This window comes from Nelumbo lutea, chromosome 2 (genome assembly GCF_056320005.1).
Source record: "Nelumbo lutea isolate HS-2025 chromosome 2, American lotus-T2T, whole genome shotgun sequence".
Classification (NCBI taxonomy): domain Eukaryota; kingdom Viridiplantae; phylum Streptophyta; class Magnoliopsida; order Proteales; family Nelumbonaceae; genus Nelumbo; species Nelumbo lutea.
The window spans coordinates 732,978-756,872 of record NC_142685.1 but is presented as its reverse complement, the minus strand read 5'-3'; the positions used below and the strand labels follow the sequence as shown (position 1 = coordinate 756,872).

At 38.3% G+C, this 23,895-nt stretch overlaps 1 protein-coding gene across 2 annotated transcripts in view; it reads left to right on the top strand.

The window, feature by feature from the left end:
- CPNIFS (chloroplastic NIFS-like cysteine desulfurase) overlaps nt 1-23,895 on the top strand; it is a 51,894-nt gene that overhangs the window by 13,670 nt on the left and 14,329 nt on the right. The window contains exon 5 of one of the 2 annotated variants that reach the window (XM_088972265.1): nt 22,417-22,544. The exons of the other annotated variant lie outside the window; for it this stretch is intronic. Coding sequence (XP_088828391.1) covers nt 22,417-22,544 — 128 coding nt within the window. The remainder of the gene's footprint in view (nt 1-22,416; nt 22,545-23,895) is intronic. 2 annotated transcript variants of the gene reach the window in all.

Sequence of the window (23,895 nt, the reverse complement as noted above, 5' to 3'; positions counted from 1 at the left end):
GTGACAGACTCTCCCCCTGTGGACAATGTCCATCCTGAGAGGAACCATAAAAAGGAGAAAATTCATTAAAGGTAACATCCATAGAGACATGTCGGGTGCCAGTCTTTGGATCAAAACAACAATAACCCTTTTGTGTGGGGGAGTAACCAAGGAAGATACATTTGTGGGCTTTCGGTTCAAACTTGTGTCTTTGCACACTTGGAATGTGAACATAGCAGGTACAGCCAAACACACGAAGAGGAATTGGGAAGAGATCCTTGTCTGGATGAAGAAGACTGAAGGGGGATTTAAACCCTAATAACCTAGATGGCATACGGTTTATGAGATAGGTAGCAGTAAGTACAGCATCACTCCAAAATCTTGTGGGAACATGTGAGGCAAACAAAAGGCTCCTTGCAACTTCAACAATATGTCTATTTTTCCTCTCAGCAACTCCATTTTGTTCAGGGGTTCTAATACAGGAGCTTTGATGAATAACCCCCACGTCAGAAAGATACAAGGATAAACTCTTCTCAAAATACTCTTTTGCATTGTCAGATCTGAAACCCTTAATTCTGGTACTAAATTGAGTTAGAACAAGCTCATGAAATTGCCTCACAAGTCTTTGGATTTCATCCCGGGATTTCATTAAGTATATCCAGGTGAATCTAGAGAAGTCATCAATAAACAAGATAAAATATCTGTAACCCCCCATAGAGGATAAATGGTATGGCCCCCACACATCAGAGTGCACAATATGAAAAAGAAAAGAGGATCTTTTATTGCTCACAGGGTAATTTTTTCTACAATGCTTTGACAACTGACAAGACTCACAATTGAGACTGGATACACCGACTCCCTTAAACAGTTTTGGAAACAAATGGCTTAAAGCATAAAAAGGTAAATGACCCAACCGACAATGACTCAACATAATTTGACTAACAGACTCTGAAAAAGTAGAACCAAAAGCAATATTTTTGGGATGATCAAAGCATTGGCCAGGCGTGTCGAGCAAGTATATTCCATTCGCTTCATGGCCACTCCCAATCACCTTCTGAGACTTCAGGTCCTGAAACACACAGTGAGAACGGAAAAAAGGTTACACAACAATTCAATGATTTGGTCAGACTACTTACAGATAATAAATTGGTATTTAATTTAGGCACATGAAGAGTAGAAGATAAGAGTAAGGAGTCTGTAGCCTTGACAGTTTCCTTGCCGGAAATAGGGGCAAGAGAACCATCAGCTAAGGTGATTTTGTCACGGTCAGGAAGTAAATCATATGAAACAAATAAAATGGAAAGGTTGGTCATGTGATCAGAAGCACCTGAGTCTATGATCCAAGGGGTTTTGTGTTTACCTGAGGTGGATGCATGGTTAGCGGAAGCCCATATACCTGAGTGAGCAAATGCAATGGTGGCTGAACTTCCAGAAGGGATGGATGATGAAGATACACCTTCAAGCTGACTGATCATCTTTCCAAACTTCTCATATTCAGCTTTCATGGCTGCCAACTATGCACTGGTAGATTCAACCTCTATATCTGTGCCTGTGGCTGCATGTGCACTTCCTGTCTTTCTACTATCATTCTTCTTCTGGAATCTGATAGGTACAAGATTGGGATGCAATTTCCAACACTTGTCCTTTGTGTGTTTCGACTTCTTACAATATTCACACACCACTTCCTTCCTGTGCCACTGTGAGCTTCTGTAACCTCTTTGGGTTTAATTCCCATATTTGCAAAATGATCATTGATACCAACTCCTTGAACCTGCACTTGCCTTCTACTTTCTTCACTGCTGACCAGAGTATATGCTTGTGACGATGAAACATCTTCCTTGGACAAGATGTTTTGCTTTGTAATATCATATTCAGAATTCAGCTCTGTCAAGAACTCAAAGACCCTATTCCGTTCAACCAATTTTCTGTATGTTTCAGCATCCTTAGGGGTATCCCAAGTCACAACCTCTATCAAATCAATCTCTTGCCATATAGATTTTAAGGTTGAGAAGTATGCTGCAAGTGACTTCTCCCCTGTCTTAGATTCTTAACATCACTTCTCAGTTTGTAAGCTCTAGCAACATTCAACTTCTGGGAGTAAGTCTCTGCAACACTATCCCATATTTCTTTAGCCGAATTCATCCACAGATAATGTTGGCTGATCTGTGGCTGCATTGAGTTCACAAGCCACCCAATCACAGTGTAGTTTTCTTGTACCCATCTCTCATAAGATGGATCATCCTCTGAAGGAGCTTTCTTGCTCCCAGAAATAAAACCCCATTTTCCTTTGCTACAAATATGGATTTTCACTGATTGTGACCAAGCCAAGTAGTTGGTCCCATCAAGCTTGACTATAGTTACAGCCAACATAGAATCGGTTGGGGTTCCCAAAATCTACCCATATTCATCAGCATTCTTGTTTTCAAAGTTTGAGAAATCCATCATGCAAAGTTCGGTGGTTGTTCTTTCTTTACTGTTTCAGCCTTCAAAAAAAAGGACACCCAGCAACTTCCAATCACAAGGTATTTCAGATTATAACAGCCGATGACCCAATGAGGAAGACAAAAGACCACAGTCCTTAAGAGACCTTTTGTCGAACACTCAGTGTGCAATACTTAACAGCCCACTGTTAACTGAAGAAACCACTTCAAAGTGTTCAGTATAGGTCCAAGAAGGGGCTGGAATGAAGATGAAACTAGTATCTCTTAATTTTAAAACAGTCTCAACAACTTCCCAACCCAATAATCAGTCGAATAGGACCTCCAAAGCAACCCAGAAATTTCTGAGTAGGAGCAGTCCAGCAACAGTGGCCGAATGAAGTAGTCTCAGCAGTAGTGATTCCAGAGGTATTTCGGCCACTTGACAGTCCAGAAAAGAAATGAAAAAAAACAACCCAGAAATCTCTAGATTAAACCAGACCAGAGGATAGCCGAATAGCTGTACCGTTTCCAAAGAAACTTCGGACTTTTAACAGTCCAGAACAGTAAAAAAAAAACCCAGAAACAACTAAGCAAAGACTTACAGTAAGAGAGTCTCTGGTTTGAACTATAAACCAGGCTGAACACTTGTCCTCTAGGATGACTTCGAAAACCCTTTTATCTGATTTTAAATCAGGCAAAGCAACTTGTTCTCTGATTCTTCCTGGTCACCGAACCCTTCTCCAAGTGTGTAGAAGCTTGGGAACCCTCCAATGACTTCCAAGAATCAGGCGGATGACTGTAAACTTTCAGCCCTAGAACCTCCTCATGTAGTTGGTTGAACTAGAACCACATGAGGGACACGCCAAGCAATGGCTTGCTCTAATACCAAGTTAAATAACAGTCCTAGAAGTAGGCACTGTGTTTGAAACAAAGAAAACTAGCAAGAGAAGATTAGAGAAGAAGAGAGAGCTGCGGCAAGAAGGGTTAGAGGATGAGGAGTTCGAACTTAACCTCCCTCTAACTCTCTAATATACTTTTATTAAATTAATCTTTTAGTAATTACAAGAGAGGTCCTTAGTTGGACAAGAAATTACAAAAGAGGAACATAAAATAGTACAAAGAAGAACATAAAGATAATATACAGTAACAGCCTATGGGTCATTCGGCCCATCTTCTCTACAGTGTGTATATATGTGATATTCCCCTGTTTTCTCTCATTCACTCTCCCATACTTCCCAATGTCTATGAACAGGTTACTGGTGGCAATGTTGTAATGTAGTGGTGTTAGCTAAACAAGGTCTTCATCTTGCTATTGATGGAAAAACTATCTTTTCTAAATAGTGATCTTGACCTTGGAAATAATAATTTTCATACTAATACTCTTCAATTGCAACAAAACTTATGAAAAAAATTCTTTTGACTTAATAGTTTTACAAATATCCACATGCGAAGGGATAATTCCAATTATTGAGAAATCTAATAATTTGAAATGCTTTTTACCTTCATCTATAAATGACTCATTATTTTTATAGGCTTTCCTTTCATAACTTCTTCATTGACACTATGTAACACTTTATTGCTAGAATATATTGCCAAATTTCAACCATCCTAATGGAGGCTACAATAATGACTAATTGGATTTTATATGTCTCTTGTTTTGTTTGTCCTTTATTTACCCATGATAATTCAACAACTTCATTAATGTGATCTCGTCTTACATTACCTGTCCCAAGGCTGGATAAAGAAGGGTTGAGTCAAGTTGGCAGCTGGCATTAAAACTTATTCTGAACTATTATGAACATGAATCTTGAATTGTCTTTTTGTGCTTGTGCTAGGGTGTTCCCCGTAATTGACAAACTTCACCTTAACCCGATTTGGATAAGGGTGGGTAAAGACTAAAGAAGTTAATCCAAGAAACAAAAAAAATGTTTAGTTATTTGGAATATAGGAACATTAACAGCAAAGACTAAGGAAGTAGTAAAAACAATGTAGAGGAGGATTTTTTTTGGTAGGCAAGTCGTCTACACAACAGAGGTAGCCTTCTCCCAAACCCCTAGACTCCCCTAACACTAGTGAAGGCAGGAATTGATCTTAGGTTTTTGCTTCAACCAGCTATAGACCTTACCAACAAGCTAGCACCTTCAATGCAGCGAAGAAGGAAGTATTGTATGCTTACAAGAAACTAAATGCTAAGGGAAAAAACTAAAGAAATTGATGGTTATGAACTATAGCACATGGGAGAAGTAAATACTAGAAATAAAGTGCAATAGTAGTAGATAAAGATCTAAAAAAAATATAATGTTAAAAGAACTGGAGCTAGAGCAGTTTTAGTTAGACTTGTTTTAGGTGAGGAAATCATTGACACAATTAGTGTTTATACACTTCATGCAAGTTTAGAAGGAAAAATTGAAAGATAATTTTGGGAAAACTTAGACTTATTCAAGAAATTATAAATGAAGAGAATATTTTTATAGGGGGAGATCTATATGGGCATGTGGGAAAAAGAGGTACATATATGGTGCATAGAAGAATTTGGTTTGGAGAGAGGAATGAAATGGGAGATGCAACTTTAGAATTTGCAGCCGCTTATGATATAACAGTAGTAAACACATTCTAATTCAAATCAAATAGATATTTTCCTCATTAGGAGAATGAAGGAATGATGTATAAGGACTATTCCAGAGGAAAACTTTTTTTTTTTTCCTAATCACACAGTTGGATTAATGGTGGTAGATTGGGCATTAAAAATGGAAGAAAAGGGAGAAGAAAATAGATGCCCAATAATTAGGTAGGAAAATCTAGAAGAAGAAAGAAGTAACACAATTTGATGGTAGAAAGAAAGTGGAATTTAGATGAAGAGACTAACAATATGTGGCTTGAAATGGTGAATTGCAAAAAGTAGGACATTTTTAGAGAATCTAAAGGAAAATGCCAAAATACTAAAGAAACTTGGTGGTAGAATAAAGAGGTTTAGAATATAATCAAAGCAAAATGGGCATGTTATTTTTACTTATAAAAAAAGGGCATGCTTTGAAAATAGGAAAAAGACTTAAAGTGTAGAAAATTTGAAAAAAATAAAAATATAAAAAACCACAATAAAGGATGTTAGAAAGAAAGTGCATGAAGCTAAATTTGAGGCATATGACTTAACTCCACAATGATTTAGGTATCAAAGAGGGAAAAATGGAATTTACAAACTAATACAAATGAGAAAAAGAAAAATAATCACATTAGATGCATCAAAGAGGAAGATCAAAGATAAGGTAATGTAACCCTGTGAACTAATGTACAAAATCTCATTGTACAAGGATTTACAGTGCTACTTAATACAATACTTTACCTTATCTGTTTTCAGAAAAAGAAAGATAAAAGATAAGGAAATCAAGGATGGATTGATGGAAAAGCTATTTTGAAAAATTATTAAGTGAAGAACCTACAAATAGTGCTAGTGGAGGGATTAGTAACTCCAGTATTACTAAAAGTAACATGTATCCTTGTAAAATTATATTGTCCAAAGTGAAGGTGTCAAATAAAACGAATAAGAAAAAGGTGTTAGAACCTTAAGGTATCCTTTACAAAAAAAAACCTTAAGGTATCCTAATAGAAGTTTGGAAAGGAATGAGAGAGGTAGTCCTATCATGGCTAACTAAATTATTTAATAAGGGTTGACTATAATGCCAGAAAGACTTATAACCAATCAACTGGTATCATAAAAGTGGTAACCAATTAACTCAGTTTTAATAAGGATTCATGGGGTTTTGATTAATCAAAGCCTTTTTGGTATCATGTCTTTCCGGCATCGTATGTTTTCCCATTTAATAATATAATAAAAACATAAAAGACAGAATGAATGGAGAAAGAGCACTCTGGTACTTATATTTAAAAACAAAGGCAGTATACAAATTTGTAATAATTATCATGTCATTAAATTCGTGAGCCACACTAAAACTTTGTGGGAGAGTAATTGAACAAATGTTACGAATCTTATGGCATGAAGTGATGAAACAAGTATTTCACAATACCAAGGAAATCAACTAATATATGCTATCTTTTCTACTAAGACGATTTATTTATGTGATAAGGCCCCTAGAGAGATAATATGGTTGGTTTTGAAAAAGAAACAAATAGGGTTGTGGATCTGATTAAGGATATGTATGAGAATGCAACAACCAATATTAGAACACTTACAGGTGAGGCATCAGAATTTCAATTATAATGGGACTTCATCAAGGCTCAGCAGTCAAAACTTGATCCTTGTTTATTTGCATTAGTCATGGATCATGGATGAATTGACTAAACATAATATTAATTGATGAAACCAAGGAAGGATTAAATGTAAAGTTAGATTTGCTTATAGATACTTTAGAAACAAGATATTTTAAAATAAGTAAGTATATATATATATAAACTAGAAGACTAGGAGAAGCTCTAGCGTGGTGGGCTTGAGGAACAGGGGGGTTGAAAATGGAGGAAGGGAGGTTTCAGCAGACTGAGGTTTGAAGAAGATCTCTAAGGAAGCAAAGCAGTTCCTATTTGAAAGTTACAGGGTGAAAGGGAAGAAAGCTTTAAAAATCAGAGAAACTAATATGGCCATGGTGTTGCTGGTAGGGGAAGAAGCATTGGTGTGGTTTCAGATTTTCATGGAAGATGCTGTTCAGGTGAGTAGGAAGTCTGAATACAAGGATTCTGTTGAGATTAATGGCAGGAGGTATATAGCAGAAAGAAGGGAGAATCCTAAAGGAAGGTATGTGGTGCTTATGGAATTCTTTGGGGAAGGAAAAAAGCAGATGGTCTGCTTCCCTGAAGGTAAGAAGTGGAATGGCTGGGAAGACGTTTCAGGGATTTTGAAGCACTTCATCACATGGGAGGAAGCTAGAGAAGAAAGTAGAAGGGAGCTAGTAGAAGAAACACAGGGGGTTTATGGAGACTCTACAGTGAGGGAGCAGAAGGAACTGCCAGAAGAGGTAACAGAAATGCAGCTCATGGCTCAAGCAGCAAAGGACTGTAGAATGATTTGCAACATGCACAAGAATGACTGGGAGAAGAAATTTGTTACCTTAACAGCCCCACTGAAGGACTGGAAGAGAATTGCTGAAGAGTTACTCAAGAAGCTGGAGTTAAACAGTACTATTATTTTAACCCTCTTTGAAAAGTGTAAGGCCCTTCTAGAGTTAGTAGAAGAGAAAATAGAACTCCAGACAATGTGTTGTCAATTGGAGTCAGCCTCTGTGAAATGGACTCCTCATTCTAACTCTAAGGATCTGCACACGAGGGACAGAGTAATTGTTCGAATCTTGAGGCTGCCGTTTCACCTATGGATTTCAGATGTTTTTGTCTCAATAGCAACTCTGTGCAAAGCAAGGTTAGAGGCTTTTTTGTTAAAGACCTCCATTCAGCTGCGGTATGTTTGAGTAATGTAAACTTGGAAGATTTCCCACGTTCAGTAAAGGTACTGGTTGATGGAACCTTTTATTCAGCCTGGCTAGTTACTGCCATTGAAGCTGAGCTATTGAGGGAGGGAAGAAGGGAAGAAGATGAGAAGGTAGAAGAAGAATGGTTACGTGGAAGAAGTCAAGTAGATGTAGGAAAGGAGAAAGGAAATTACACTGAAATGGGAAAGCAAAATCTGGGGAGAGGAAAAGATGAACTAAAAGAGGAAGAAGTTTATAAGGAAAGGAAAGAAAGGGATGATACACACAGCTGGTCTTATGCTGAGGCTCTGACCAATGGACCTCGATGTGTGAAACAATCCCAAATTCAAATTTCAAAAGAAGGGGTGTGTCAGTCAGCTGGTGTATCATACTTGAACAGAACTGAGCTATTAGGGTCAAAGGTTAATAACCCATCACGTGGCGCTTTAAGTGATCACATGATGGGTAATAAGAAAAATGGGCCTGGGATTTTGACACAGGGGCTGGGTACCTTGAAACATACTTTGGGCCCAGCTGTTGGGCCTCAAAGGGCAGCGACACATGACATACTTAAAGGAGTGTGATAAAAGACCTAATAAAAAGAAAGGATCCTGATGTGGTAATGCTGCAAGAGACCGAATTAACAGAGCTGGATAGAAGGTTGATCAGTAGCTTGTGGAGACCGAGAGGAATAAGATGGGTTGAGGCTCCATCTTGGGGGCCTTCAGGGAGTATAGTGATATTGTGGAAGGATGAAGTGCTTGAAGCAATGGAAGAATTGATAGGTAGTGTTTGCTGGAACACAGTAGCCGAAGAAGAAGAAGAGAAGAAGAAGAGGAGAAAGTTTGAGAATGGCGGCTCTAAAACCTTTTAGCCGACCCTACTATCTTATATATATGTTTATCACATAGTGTTACATGAATGGACTAGAATGCCCCTGATTAGTGATGTGACACCTAGACAAATAAAATGTTAAACAAGTTTAGGCCCAATAAATAATGACTTAAGACCCAGCAATGACTAACATATACATTAAATCAGCCGAACCAACAGGTAGGTATACCATATCATTAAAATTCAAGAGTGTGGAGGATGGATTCAATTGGGTGCTAACTAAATATCTATAGACCAAATAGTTATAGAGAGAGAAGTGATATGTGGGAGGAACTGTATGCAATTTGGGGTTTGTGGGAAGGTGCTTGGTGTTTGGGAGGGGACTTCAATGTGATAAGATTTTCCAATGAAACTTCTAATCCCAATCAGTTTATCACCACTAGCATGAGGAAATTTAATGAATTCATAGACATGTGTGAATTGAAAGAGATCCCCCTGTTGCAAACTAATTTTACTTGGTCCAATTTTTAGGAAAATCCACTATGCTCCAAAATGGATAGATTTCTGTTCAATATATGGTGGGAAAATCATTGGGAAGGTTTGGTTTCCAGAGCATTGCCTAGAGTCACTTCAGATCACCACTCCATTAGATTAGGAACATAAATCTTTTTTTTTTTGATAATTAAAAAGGATCAATTTCATTAATAAAAACTAGTGCAGTTACAAGTTTCCTTTGGAGAGGCACGAGCTGCGTCCTCTCCTACCAGTAGGAATAAAGACAAAAGATAGAAGACAGATTCAGTCTACAATTGAGCCCAATACAAACTTTCCCTATGTACCCCTTGCATTGCAAGATCATCAGCCATAGAGTTTGCTGACCTCCCCACCCATTGTATTCTTACAGTCAAGCTTCTTATTAGGCTGTTGAACTTTTTAATTTCATTCTTAAAACACCACACAACAGATTCCGGATTTTGTAGCCAGCCCACTACTACCTTGGAGTCCCCTTCTATTATCATTTGTTCCACACCTATCTGCACTGAGGAACATAAATCTTTTTACATGGCCCTACTCCTTTCAAATTTGAAAACATGTGGTTGACGCATCCGGATTTTATTCGGAAAGTGGAGGAATGGTGGAAGGAGGAATTAAGGGGAATAAGGTGGGAAGGAATCAGATTCCATAAGAAATTGCAAAGATTAAGATCTAAAATATAAGAGTGGAACATTGATCATTTTGGAAGGTTAGAAGAAAGGAAACTCACTCTAATTTCCCAGATTGAAGAATTGGACAATGTGGAAAGTGAGAGAAACCTCCATGCGGAAGAGAGGGACTTAAGATGGAAATCAAGGAAAGAATTGGAAGAAGTCCTTAAGAGAGAGGAAATATCTTGGAGACAAAAGTCAAGACAAAAATGGATAAAGGAAGGGGATGGGAATACAAAATTCTTTCATGCGATCACTAATGGAAGAAGGCACAAAAACTTTGTGGCTAGGTTGGAAATCAATGGGGAGCTGATCTCAAAGAAGGATGAAATTGCCAGAATCTTTGTGGACCACCTTAAATACCTTTACAGGAGACTTCTGGAGGATAGGTTGAGTTTAGAAGGATTGGAGTGTCCTTTACTAGATGAGGAGGCAACAAATTGGCTGGAAAGAGATTTTGAGGAAGAAGAAATAAGAAAGGCAGTGTTCTCCATGAATAGGTCTAAAGCACTGGGCCTAAATGGATTCACAATGGCTTTCTATCAGGATTGTTTGGAAGTGTTGAAAGATGATTTACTTGAAGTCTTTAAGGAATTTTCAAATACACATATTGTTAGCCCTGGAGTTAATGCAACTTTCTTGGCCTTGATTCCAAAAAAAGGTGATGCTAGCCATCCAAAGGATTTCTGACCCATTAGTCTAGTGACCAGTGTCTACAAGATAATTGCTAAACTAAAGTCCTATCATTGAGGATCAAAGTAATTCTCCCCTCCTTCATCAGTCAGTATCAAGGAGCTTTTGTTCAAGGCAGACAAATAGTTGATCAAATTCTAATAGCCAATGAATGTATATAGGAGATGAAGAGATCTAGGAAGGAAGGTTTTGTGTGCAAATTGGACTTGGAAAAGGCCTATGACATGGTGGGTTGGGGTTTTTTGAAAGAAGTTTTGCATCAATAGGGGTTCGGGGAGAGATGGTGCAATTGGATGCTTGGGTGTGTACGATCTTGTCATTTTTCTATCCTTGTTAATGGAGTGGTAAAAGACTTCTTCCCATCTTGCAGAGGGTTAAGGCAAGGTGATCCTCTCTCACCCTTCCTTTTTACTTTAGTGGCAGATGTCTTTAATAGACTCCTCTCTAAGGTAGACAACAAAAATGACTTTAGGGGTTGGAGAGTGGGTAGAGACAATGTTCCAATTACTCATCTCCAATTTGTAGATGATATCATTAATTTTTGTGGAGGAGGTATAAGTAAAGTCGGGAGATGGAAAAATCTAATCAAGAAGTTTGAAAAAGTGTCAAATTTGAAATTCAATTTGGACAAGAGTTGCATAGCAGGGATTAATATGGAGGGGATGGTCCTACATAGGATAACAGAATGCTTAGAATGTCATATCACCCCTTGGCCTTTGACCTACCAAGGGCTTTCTCTAGGTGCAAACTCGAAGGAAAGCAGTTTTTGGAACCCAGTTAGGAAGATGTAAAAAGAGATTTGCTTCTTGGAAGAGAAGTTATCTCTTTGGGAGGTAGGATAACTCTGCTAAAATCAACTTTGGCTAACCTACCCATCTATTTCCTCTTTGTTTTTAGGATTCCACCAATAGAAGAAAATAAATTAGAAAAAGTAATGAGGGGTTTTCTTTGGGAGCTGGGAGAGACTAGAAAGGACCATTTAATAAACTGGGAGATTGTGTGTAAAAGAAAGGAAGAAGGTGGTTTAGGTGTAGGGAATGTAAGGAAGAAGAATACAACTCTGTTAGGGAAATGGTTATGGAGATGGCCTCTTGAGAGACAAAATTTGTGTGTTGAGGTAGTGTCAAGCATACATGGTAGATTGGAGAATGGCTGAGACCATGGTTCAAAGTATTGATATGCCTCTGCGTATCGGCAGAGGCGTATCAGTACTTTGAACCACACGGAAATATATATTTTTTTCAAAATTTGGTTTTTGGGTAGTTTAATATCCATATTTATCATTAAAAAATAGTGGGGTCCCGAAACACTTGTAAACAAGCATATGGGACCCAAAAGATACGATTTTTTGAACCTTGGCTGGGACACTAGTGTATCGCATAGAGCTACCTTGGCAGCACCTTGGAAAGCAATTCATAGCCTCCTCCTTCAGTTTCTCAGGTACATCAGGTATGCTATTGGCTCAAGGATTTTAATTCGGTTTTGGGAAGACACTTGGTTTGGTGACCGGTCTTTAAAAGAGGCGTTTCCTTCTTTGTATAAAAAATAAGGTCATTTCAAATTTTCTTGTTCTTCCTTCTTTGTCTTTGAGTCTTAATTGGGATCTCGGATTTCAAAGGGGTTTGAGGGATGAGGAAGCAACTTGTATGTCAGAGCTTTTCCTTCTTCTAGATAGTGTCTGCTTAGAGCTTCCTTGTCCAGATAGAAGAGTTTGGTTCCCAAGTTCTAAAGGTTCCTTTTCTTGTGCCTCCTTTTTTAAAGCTCTTTATCAGTCCCCTTCCTCTCAGTCCTTTCCTTGGAAAGAAGTGTAGTTTTAGCTGATTCCCCCTAAAGTTCAGGCCTTCTATTGGGAAATGGCTCTTGGGAAAATTAACACTCTGGATTATTTGCAAAAGAAGAGGCCCTTTCTGTGTATTTCCCCGAATTGGTGCACTCTATGCAAGTCTGATGGTGAACTTTGTTACCGTTTTAATAATTTTCTGTTCATTTTCTACAGATATATGGGATTTGTTTTTCTCTTTGTTTGGGTGTAGGTGGAATATGCCAACAGAGATAAAAATGCTGTTTGACCCATCTACATTTTCTTTACCGAAGAAGAGAGGAAGAGTAATGTGGAGGTACACTAGAGCAGCACCGGTGTGGACCTTGTAGGAAGAGAGAAATGCCAGAATCTTCCAAGAGAAAGAAAGGAGCAAATGACAAATTATGGAGTGTCTAATGGCTAGGGTTATATACTGGCTACAAACGTTGGAACTATTCAAAAATTTCACATTTGATGATATTTGGAGGAATTGGCCTTTAATGGCTTCTAGCTCAGTGCAGAAGGTTAAGGAAAGGTTGTTTTGGACATTGAAGGATTTCTGAAACTAAACTTCGATGGGAGTAGTCAAGGCAACCTAGGCCCAGCTGGAATAGAGGGGTCATTAGAGACAAGGAAGGAAATTTAAGAGCACTCATCTCAGGATCGGTGGGGAAGGGAGACTCCTTAAAGGCAGATTTGTACGCAGCCCTACAAGGCGTACAGATTGCAAGAGAGTTAGGATTGGAAAATTTGGTGATAGAAGGGGACTCCAAGGTGGTGGTGGGTTGGCTAAAAAACCCAGATTCAATGATTTGGGCTTACAGAAATGAAATGAAGAAATTCAAATGGATAACTCAGCAGATGGATGTAACTATACAATGAGTGGGGAGGGAGGCAAATGCTTTTGCTGATTCTCTAGCTAAACAAGGAGTAACTAGGGATCAGTTGTACTGGGCCCACTTATAACTTTATGATGTTTCTATATTAATGAGTGAAGCTGCACCTCGCGCCTCATATTGGGATGCTTGTAACAGACTCTTTATCATTTTCTTCTAATGAAATCAATTGAATTTTTATCTATCATATATATATATAATGCATATTTAATAATATAAGAGTGCAAATCAGGGAACACTTACAGTTGGAGACTAAGAGATAACTCAATGTTACCTCTTCTGTCACCTTGATAATCCATAACGAAGAAGAGATTGAGGATGGTGTTGGCCACTGAATTAGAGCAAGATGAGCAAAATGGAGGGATGCACCTGAAGTTTTATGTGATAGGAAAATGTTTGTAAGGTACTTATGTTGTATGGAGTAGTGTTGGGCAACCAAAAAACATCTCCAAAAAATGAATGGGGCAGAAATGAGAATGCTGAGTTGGATGAAAGGAAAAACTAGAAAGGACAGGGTAGAAATGAACTTTATAGAAAGGAGCCTAGGAGTAGGTCCAATAGGTGATAAAATGAGGGAAGTAGACTAAAAATGGTTTGGTCAAGTGTAGAGAAGACCATCTACAACACCTATAAGAAATGATTTGTTACAAGTTGAAGGGGCTACAAGAGCTAGGAGTAGACCAAAAGGGAAATGGGTCAAAGTTGTAAGAAATGACTTAAGGGCTTGTATAATTTCACTATGGATATGGCACTGAAGAAACAAAACAGGATTCGTGTAGCCGACTCTGTATGGTTGGGAGTTGGGACAAAGCTTTGGTTATGTTAGAGCTAGCCGAATAAGGGTAGATTAGTCATTTTATTTCTGTTAAGTTATGTGCTTATGTGGCAGTTTTATTAGAGATTTCCTGTCCCATACTTAAGTGGGGGCAGTTTAGTCTTTGTACTACTAATTAGAGGCTAATCCACATTAAGGGTCGACTGATAGGGTTTAGTCTATCAAGTTCGACTGTTCTCTTTATCTTCATCATCTTCTTCTTCTTCTTCTCTTCTCCTGGTTCGAACTACTGTAGCTACAGAACAAACAGGTTATGATGAATTTGAAAATGCTCTATTATACTTATAATACATGGGAAAACACAAAATAAAATTTACCAATGGAGTAAGACAAAAATCTATATTCTCTTGGATTTTGTTACTTTCTAATGATTCATCCAAAATCACATTCTTCTTGACTAATTTCTTATAGTCATAATTCTCACCGCTCTTCCTATCAATGGAAGTAGGAGCAACTCATTCCATAGACCTGATTGTACATGCACTTCTGAATTCAAGATTTATTTGTTGGTTTCCTAAAACACCATCTATAGAATTATTGCTCGAGTTTATGGGTATATTATCATGAAACTCATTAGCTCTTTAAGCATCACTTTCCTTTGCATGGGAACCCCTACAGGGCCGGGGTTTGCTCGCTCACCGAAGCTTCGAGAACCCCCTATTTGGTAATGTTGTTCATTCTTTCATCCTAATAAAATATCTTCTTAAAAAGCAATTAAAACTATAAAATCATTATTTTTTTTGTGTGAGAACTAAGAATTTAAGACCTAACGTGGACTTGTTTGGGCTTGCTTCGAGGGGCGTGGCACAAAGGTGTCTCGTAGAATCGGGAATGTAATATGTTTTACATCACATTAACTACATGAAGTAATGCTGTTGAGAAAAAAAGAGATTGTGGGTTTTATATGTTTGATTTTATTTTTAATTTCTCATTTGAATATGCTTTACATGTTATATTTATGTATTTTAATTTTAGATAATAGGTTTTTTTAAATCATTTATTTTAAAATTTAAGTTTATATTTTTATTAATATTATGTTCAATATTTTTTTATTTTTTGGCACTTCTTTTTATTTTTTTTATTTTTTGCGCCTTGCTTAAAAAGACGCACACCTCGCCTTGTGCCTCAGACGCAAATTGACATGTTAAAAGGCTGTTATTTGTCTAAGTATAGTACCGCAGGGGTACTCTTGTAATTTTCTTTTATTTTTTATGTTCTGTCGCCCTAGTATATATATCAAAGCTGGTGCCGCCAACAGTACCTTTTTGGCTCTCAGTTCCCTCTTCTTCTCTCTCTCTCTCTCTCTCTCTCTCTCTCTCTCTTTTCTCTTGTTCCATTCTTCTCTCCTGCATAACATGGTATCAGAGCGGGACTGTCAGATCTGAAAGGAGAAGTCAAGTGAACAGTTTTTCTTTGCACCAGATTTCCAGATCTGCCGCCCTCATCTGTTGTTTGGCTGATTGAAGATCTCACGCACTGAAATAACTTTTCTCTCTCTAGTTTTTTTTTGTCGTGTGCCAGGGCAGAACCTGTACTAGGTCTGCTGATTGGATTTGCGGTGATCAGCACCTCTTTCTTTCCTTTTTTGTGGGGTCGGCTGATCCTTGTAAAACTGTAGGTCGCGAGGACCTTTTGTGTGCTGCAACAGCAGCTTTTATGGTGAACTGAAGGTCAGAAAGTGACCTGTACTTGCTGTAACAGATTTTGTGCGATGCAACCACAGCTTCTATGGTGAACTGAAGGTCAGAAAGTGACCTGTACTTGCTGTAACGGCCGTCCTGTTGATGCGTAGGTCAAGAGATGACCTGTATGCACTGTGGCAACACTTGTGTTGATTTTGTAGGTCAAGGGGTGACCTGTTAGTGCTTGTAAAAACACCTGTGTTTTTACAAAAAGAGGTGTGTTTCCGAAGAAAAAAGGGGTTTTTCCTTTCTCCCTCAGTGTTAACATTTTTTATAAGGTTGTGTATCCCATTTAAGACTGTTTTTCTGAATCTGAAATTATGAGTGGTGAAGATTCTGCTACATCCAGTGTTTCCTCAATGCCGAATGGAATGAGTGGGGGTGTGGACCTATCCTTTCCCATGGATGTTATTCCTCTTGATGGCTTAAATTATTTAGAGTGGTCAAGAGGGATCAAGCTGTGCATCATTGCAAGGGGAAAGATAGGTTATATAAATGGGAGAATCAAAGAACCCAATTTTGGGAGTGCTGAATATGATAGATGGAACTAGGAAAACAACATGGTCATGTCTTGGCTTTTAGTGTCTATGCAACCTCAAATAAGAAGGAATTTTATGTGGACTGAAACGGCAAACGAGATCTGGGAACAAGCAAAATCAACCTATTTTGAATTGCGTCAATTCGCAAAAATCTACCAGTTACAGCTAGAATCGTCCACTTGTAAACAGGGGGAGAGGTGTCTATCTGTGTACTACTCAGACTTGACCCCTATCTGGAAGGAGTTAGACAATTATCAGAGTGTGGACTGGAAGTGTGATGAAGATGCAAAACTATATAAAAAACTTGTTTCCCAACGGAGAGTGTTTGATTTCCTACATGGTTTCAACCCTACATATGAATCTATCAGAGTCCAGATCCTAGGTAGCAAGGATCTTCCATCAGTCTAGGAAGTTTATACTCGTACAATCAGAAGAAAGCAAAAGGAATTTGATGAACAATTCTGGAGGAGATGCAGTTGTGTTGGCAGCGAAAGGGAGTGTTACTACCGGTGGGGGGAAATACCTTTAAGAAGGGGGATTTTCAAAAAAAAGGTGGATGACAAAGGACAAATTGTGGTGTACTCTTTGCCAGAAACCCTAACACACTTGAGACACATGCTGGGATCTTCATGGGAAGCTGAAATGGGCTCAAGATCTGAATAAGAAGCAAGGTTCAGATATGAATAAAAAGTTAGGACAGCAAGGTACCAGAAAACACACTATGGCTAATAGGGCTACTCAAGGGAGGATATTATAAATTCCTTCAATGACCATTTAGAGTTTTATTGTAGAGCAATTCGTTAGATGGATACTCCTCCCTCAACCTCATTTGCATCTACATCAGGTAACTCTGCCATAGCTTTCCACGTAGCATCTCATACCCCTGACACTCCTTGGATCATTGATTCTGGAGCATCTAAACACATGACTGGTAAGTCCTCTTACTTTCAAACCTCCTTTATGGAAGAGACAAGATGGGACTAGCCGATGGATGATACTCTACCATAGCTGGTCAAGGAACCATTTCTCTTCCTTTTGGCCTTACCTTGTCTAATGTTTTACATGTTCCAAAATTTTCCATTAATTTGTTCTCTATTAGTAGTATTACTAATTCCTTAAACTGCTCAGTAACCTTTTTCCCTTCTCACTGTGTGGTCCAAGATCTGGCCTCAGGGAAGATGATTGGTAGAGGATGTATGGTGGATGGGCTTTACATGCTGGAGAATAAGGCTGGCTTTCAAGTCACAGAGTCTAAGAGTCAGTCTTGTAAGAGTCAGGTCTATTTATGACACAGTCGTCTTGGTCATTTATCTTTTAAGTCTTTAAGAGTTGTGTTTTCAGAATTGTTTAAGTCCGTGTCAATGTCAGAATTTATTTGTTAAACTTGTCAATTGAGTAAGCAATGTGGAGCTCATTTCTCTTCAAAGAATAATAAATCTGAATTTCCTTTCCACATTATTCATTCTGATGTTTGGGGCCCTGTTACTTTACCATTTGAGAGTGGCTACAAGTATTTTGTTACCCTTATTGATGATTACTCCAGATATACATGGGTATATCCCATGCGAATCAGGGATGAAGTACCTAAAATTATCCAAAATTTCCAGTGGATGATCTTCAAGCAATTTCAAACTGAAATCCAAATCTTTCAATTGGACAATGCCAAAGAATATTTTTATAGTGATCTAACGGAATTTTTGCTTCGCGTGGCTCACTTCATTGTAGCTCTTGTTCCTGAACACCACAACAAAACAATGTTGTTGAAAGAAGAATCAACACCTTCTTGAAGTGGCCCGGGGGTTGCTATTTCATACGAATGTCCCGAAACGTTTTTGGCTTGAGATTGTCCTTTGTGCTACCTACCTCATCAACCTCATACCCTCTTGGTGGTTAGATTACAAAGCCCCACATCAGCTTTTTTTCCCTAAGGCTCCTCTTCTTCCTATTCCTCTTCGTGTTTTTGGGTGTCGTTGTTTTGTTCAAAATCTATCACCCACTCGTGGCAAATTAGATCCTCATGCCATTCCTTGCACCCATAAGGGATATCAGTGCTTTGATCCTGTCTCTCGAAAATTGTCTCTATGGATGTCTCTTTTTTGGAGAGTGAGCCTTTCTTCCCTGTTTCTCCTCAGGGGGAGTGTAGGAATGAGGAAAAACTAGTTCAGCTCCCTCTTCCTGATCCTCCTCCCTTTCGTGGTCACAAAGGTCAATCGTGTTCAAGAGCTGTGGGTCACCTAGAAGCTGTACCACCAATGCCATCAGACTCTCTGGGAGCGGATCATACCCATTTAGGTACATTGGTCTCTGTTGATGTTCCTGACCCTATTTCCATTTGACACTTTCGTTGCTAATGACCTTGACCTTCCTATTGCTCACTGGAAAGGTATTAGATTTTGCACCACCAAACACCCAATTTCCCACTTTGTTTCCTATGAAAACATTTCACCCTCCTTTCGAGCCTTTCTTTCTTCCATTGACAGTGTCCCTATCCCTAAGAATGTGGCAGAAGCTTTTTCGGTACTTGAATGGACAGATGCTATGAAGGAAGAAATTAATGTGTTACATAAAAATGGCACATGGGAGCTTGTAGATCTTCCTGAAGGGAAAGATCCAGTTGGGTGTAAATGGGTTTTCACGGTTAAACACAGGGTTGATGGCACCGTGGAACGATATAAAGCTCATTTAGTGGAAAAGGGATTTATACAAGTGTATGAAGTAGATTATGCAGAAACTTTTGCACCTGCTGCTAAGATGAACTCTATTAGAGTCCTTTTCTCCCTTGCTGCTAACCTTGACTGGGATCTACATCAGCTTGACATCAAGAATGACTTCCTGAATGGTGACCTTGAAGAGGAAGTATACATGGTTCAACCCCCTGGTTTTCGGGCTCAAGGTATTGAACAGAAAGTGTGCAGGCTAAAGAAATCATTGTATGGGCTGAAACAATCACCAAGAGCCTAGTTCAACAGGTTCCATGTAGCAGTACAACAAAGAGGATACAAGCAGTGTCAGTCTGATCACACATTGTTTGTGAAGAGAGGGGAAGTGAAAATTGCAGCACTGATAGTATATGTTGATGATGTAGTTATCAATGGTGATTGGAAGGATGAAATTCAGAATTTGAAGAATTTTCTTGCTACCTAGTTTGAAGTGAAAGATCTAGGTCCTCTAAGCTACTTCCTTGGGATTGAAGTGGCCTGCTCACAAAGGGGTATCTTCATTTCCCAAAGAAAGTATGTCCCAGGAGTGAAGCCAGCTGATTCCCCCATTGACCCTAACCACAAACTAGGTGACTGTTAGGGTGAACCCATCAAGGATGTGAAACTGTTCCAGAAACTTGTAGGAAGACTGTTATATCTTTCTATGATTCGACCAGACATAGCTTATGCAGTGGGTGTTCTTAGCAGTTCATGCATGCCCCTAAGACTACCCATCTTGAAACAACATAAAGAGTTCTCAGATATCTTAAGAAGTTCCCAGGTGCAAGCTTGTTGTTCCAAAAGCATGGATATTTGAAAGTTAAAGTGTATACTGATGCAGATTGGGCAGGATCCCTAAATGACAGAAAGCCAACTAGTGGCTACTATTACCTTCATAGGAGGTAATTTAGTTACTTGGAGAAGCAAAAAGCAGAATGTGGTAGCTAGATCTAGTGCTGAAGCTGAATACTTGGCAATGTCTCATGGAGTGGTTGAAAAATTTGTTGGGTGAGTTGGGTTTTCCAGTTGATGGACCTATGACACTATTCTGTGATAACAAAGCAGCCATGAACATTGCTGCTAATCCAGTGTTGCATGATAGAACTAAACACATCGAAATCGACAAGCACTTTATCAGAGAAAAGGTCGTCACAGGAGAAGTGTGTACTCCTTATGTTAGTTCTTAAGATCAACTTGCAGACATCTTTACAAAAGGGTTACACCACTCACGGCATCATGATTTATGTGACAAGTTGGGCATGGTTGACATCAATGTCCCAACTTGAGGGGGAGTGTTAAAAGACTGTTATTTGTCTAAGTATAGTACTGCAGGGGTACTCTTGTAATTTTCTTCTTTTATTTTTTATGTTCTTTCACCCTAGTATATATATCAAAGCTGGCGCCGCCAGCAGCACCTTTTTGGCTCTCAGTTCTCTCTTCTCTCTTCTTCCATTCTTCTCTCCTGCATAACATGACCCTTGTGCCTTGTGCTTTTAAAACACTGGAATTATGTGGAGGACAACAAGGACAATATTGATTTGGATCTTTAATGAGAAGGGCAAATCAAAGGAGGAACTGGTTGAATCTGTAATAGTAAGAACAGCACATTTGGTAAAAACTCTGGACCTCTTTCAGGAATTCTCAACCAATGACATAATAAGATCCTGGATTGATGTGGCACAAACGGTTAGACCTGCAGAAAGTGTAAGAATGATTTGGAAACCTTCATCTTTTAATAAACTGAAGCTGAATTTTGATGGTAGCTCACTGGGTAATCCAGGAAGGGCAGGAATAGGAGGTGTTTTTAGAAACCATGAAGGAGTGGTGGTGGCATTATTTTCAGGACCAATTGGTTTTGGCTCTTACATGGGTTAAGACTTGCAGTACAAGTTGGAGTACGGTAATTGGAAGTTGAAGGAGATTCTCAGTTAGTCATCTCTTGTTCCAAGAGCCTCAGATCAGCTCCATGGAAATACACATTCTTTCAGGGAGATTGATACCCTGGCAAAGAAATTCAACTCTTCTTTTGGGTGGATCAGAAGGGCTGCAAACAAAATGGCAGATACATTGGCAAAGCAAGGAGTTGATAGACCTGGCTTGTTTTGGGCAAAATTGTAAACTGATGCACTTTGGGCTGCTGGGGACCTATTAGCTTTTTTGGGAATCCTATGTAACCGTAGCTTGAAAAATCTTGGGGATGACATCCTAGTCATCATATTGTAATGTTACAGCTTTAATTAATTTTAATAAAATAATTATCTTCTGCTGATAAAAAAAACAAAATGACATCCTAGAAGTTGAAGTATCCGAAATGATAAATCACTCTTGTACAGGTATCCGGGCATCATAGTCCTAAAATCAACCTCGGAGTATTTTGGAAGCTTTTTTTTTTTTTCTCCTGATTTGAGTAATTTTCTGGTTTAGGGTCATCATCATCATCATCCATGCCTTATCCCAACCATATGGGGTTGGCTAAATCATTTGTTCTTATTTAAAGCCATATCCACTATTAAATTATTAGTGCTTAAATCGTTTGTTACTACTTCTACCCATGTCCATTTTGGTCTACCCCTAGCCCTTCTATCCCCTTCAACTTGTAACAAATCACTTCTTTTAACTAGTGTTGTTGATTGCCTTCTATGCATGTGTCCAAAAAGGACATGGGTAGAAGTAGTAGGAAATGATTTAAACACTAATTTTCTGGTTTAGGGGTGTTTTTGGTAATTTTACATATCATAAGCATGTCCTAGTCTGATAGTTGTCATTTGAGTCTTATGTTGTGTCTAAAGTTTCAGTTATAGGATAAGTAGAATAGGAGTTATGATGTTTTCTTTGGGTTGAAGTTTGCTAACAACAATTCTCTAATTTTGGTGAAAAGTAGAGGTGTAAATCGGGTTGTGCCGTCTGCGACCTGGCATTTGCTTGTCTTGACACAATGGTTCGGGCTGTGCTAGGCTTGGGGTTCCAGGTCCACAGGTTGACACAACACGCGGGCCCGTAGCAGGCCGTGCTCTTCAAAGGCATGTTTCAGCTTTTTGGGGTTTTTTTGTAGAAATACCCCCCAACAACTATAAACAACTATATAAGGGGGGTATTTATGTATTTTGGTTTTTTGGGGGGGAGAAAGAATGACACAAATGCCCCCAATAGCTATATAACAACTAGTTTGGGGGGCATTTTAGGTAAAGTGATAAATAACTTTACAATGACCAAAATACCCCTCCTAACAACTAAAAAATGACTAGTTTTTAGGGTATTTTGGTCAATTGAATTATTTTCAATTCCTATAAATAGCTTTATCCTCCACCATTCTCATCACACCAATTCAACAATTCTCTTAAACTCTTCTGTAGTTCTCATACTCTCTCAAGTCTCAATCTCTCATACATTCTCTGATTCTCCAATTCTGAACTTTATTGAAGTTTCAACAAGAAGAAGGCTTACTCAACAGCTCATGTATTTCAAGTTAGCAATTTGGGAGGCTTGGACTCTTGGAGTTGAAAGGCTTCAACTGTTGAAATCAAGTTGGGATTCCGAACCGGCAATCCAGGTAAGTGCAATAAAAAAAATATATTTTTAAAATAAAAAAAATGGCCGGCTCCTCCCGAAACCAATTCCCCAACATATTCAATGTTGACGATATTCAGTTGCAGCATGGTACTATTAGCACTGATATGGATGCTATTGATATTGACGGAACTTCTACCCCTAGTACTGATATTGGGGGAATGAAAAAGAAGGCCACTAAGTTGATTAGCTTGGTTTGGAAAATATTTAAAGTAGAAGAGGTTCAGGGGAAGGAAAAAATAGTTGTTTGCCAAAAATGTAGGAAACACTTTAGCTATTGTACCAAGGGTGGTATTGGCCATTTGGGCAGACATTTGCTCACCCATGAGAAAGAAGAAGAAGAAGAAGAAGGGAGAGAAACAGCACAAACACAAATTGAGCGGGGGGAGGTAGGGGCGGAGTTAGGAATTTTTAATGGGGGGGCAAAACTTATGGGTGGGCTATAGGGGGGCCAACCATTGGGTGAAAAGTGAGGAGAGGGAATAAACTTACATAGAAAAAATATATGGAGTGTGCAAATTTCTAGACCATAGGCAGGGGGCATGGCTCCCCTAGGTCCCCCTAGCTCCGCCCCTGGGGGGAGGGTTGGTACTTTTAAATATTCTGAAGAAAAAAGGAGGAAAGAATTAGCAAAATACATTGGACATGCTAAACAACCATTTTTGTTAGCTGAAGATATTAAACTTGAAAAATGGTTATTGAATTTTGTAAATCCACAATTTAAAAAAGTTTATAGGAATACTATAACATTAGATGCTTTAAAAATTTTTTATTCATATAAACAAAATTTAATTTATATGTTATCAAATCTTAATTCTAAAGTTGCAATTACTTTTGATATTTGGACTTCCAATTTTAACATAAGTTATATTTGTGTTATCGGTCATTTTATTGATGAAAATTGGCTTTTAAGTAAAAGAATTTTTAAGTTTTACTAGGCTTGATTGGTCACATACTGGCCCGGCTATTGCTGCAAGTATTTTAAATACTTTACATGCTTATGGAATTGACAATAAATTATTTTCTATTAGTTTTGATAATGCTAGTAATTATGATTCAACAATAAATATTTTAAAAGCTCAATTAAAACCATGTTTAAATGGTAGATTATTTCATATCAGATGTGCATGTCACATCTTAAATTTATGTATTCAGGATGCTTTAAATATTATTTCTACTCATGTTTCTAAAATTAGAAATTCTATTATATATATTATAAGTTCTAGAGCAAGAAAACAAGAATTTAAATATTTATGTCAAAATTATGGTTTAAAATATAAACATTTTATATTAGATGTTAAGCATAGATGGAATTCTACCTATGCTATGTTAGA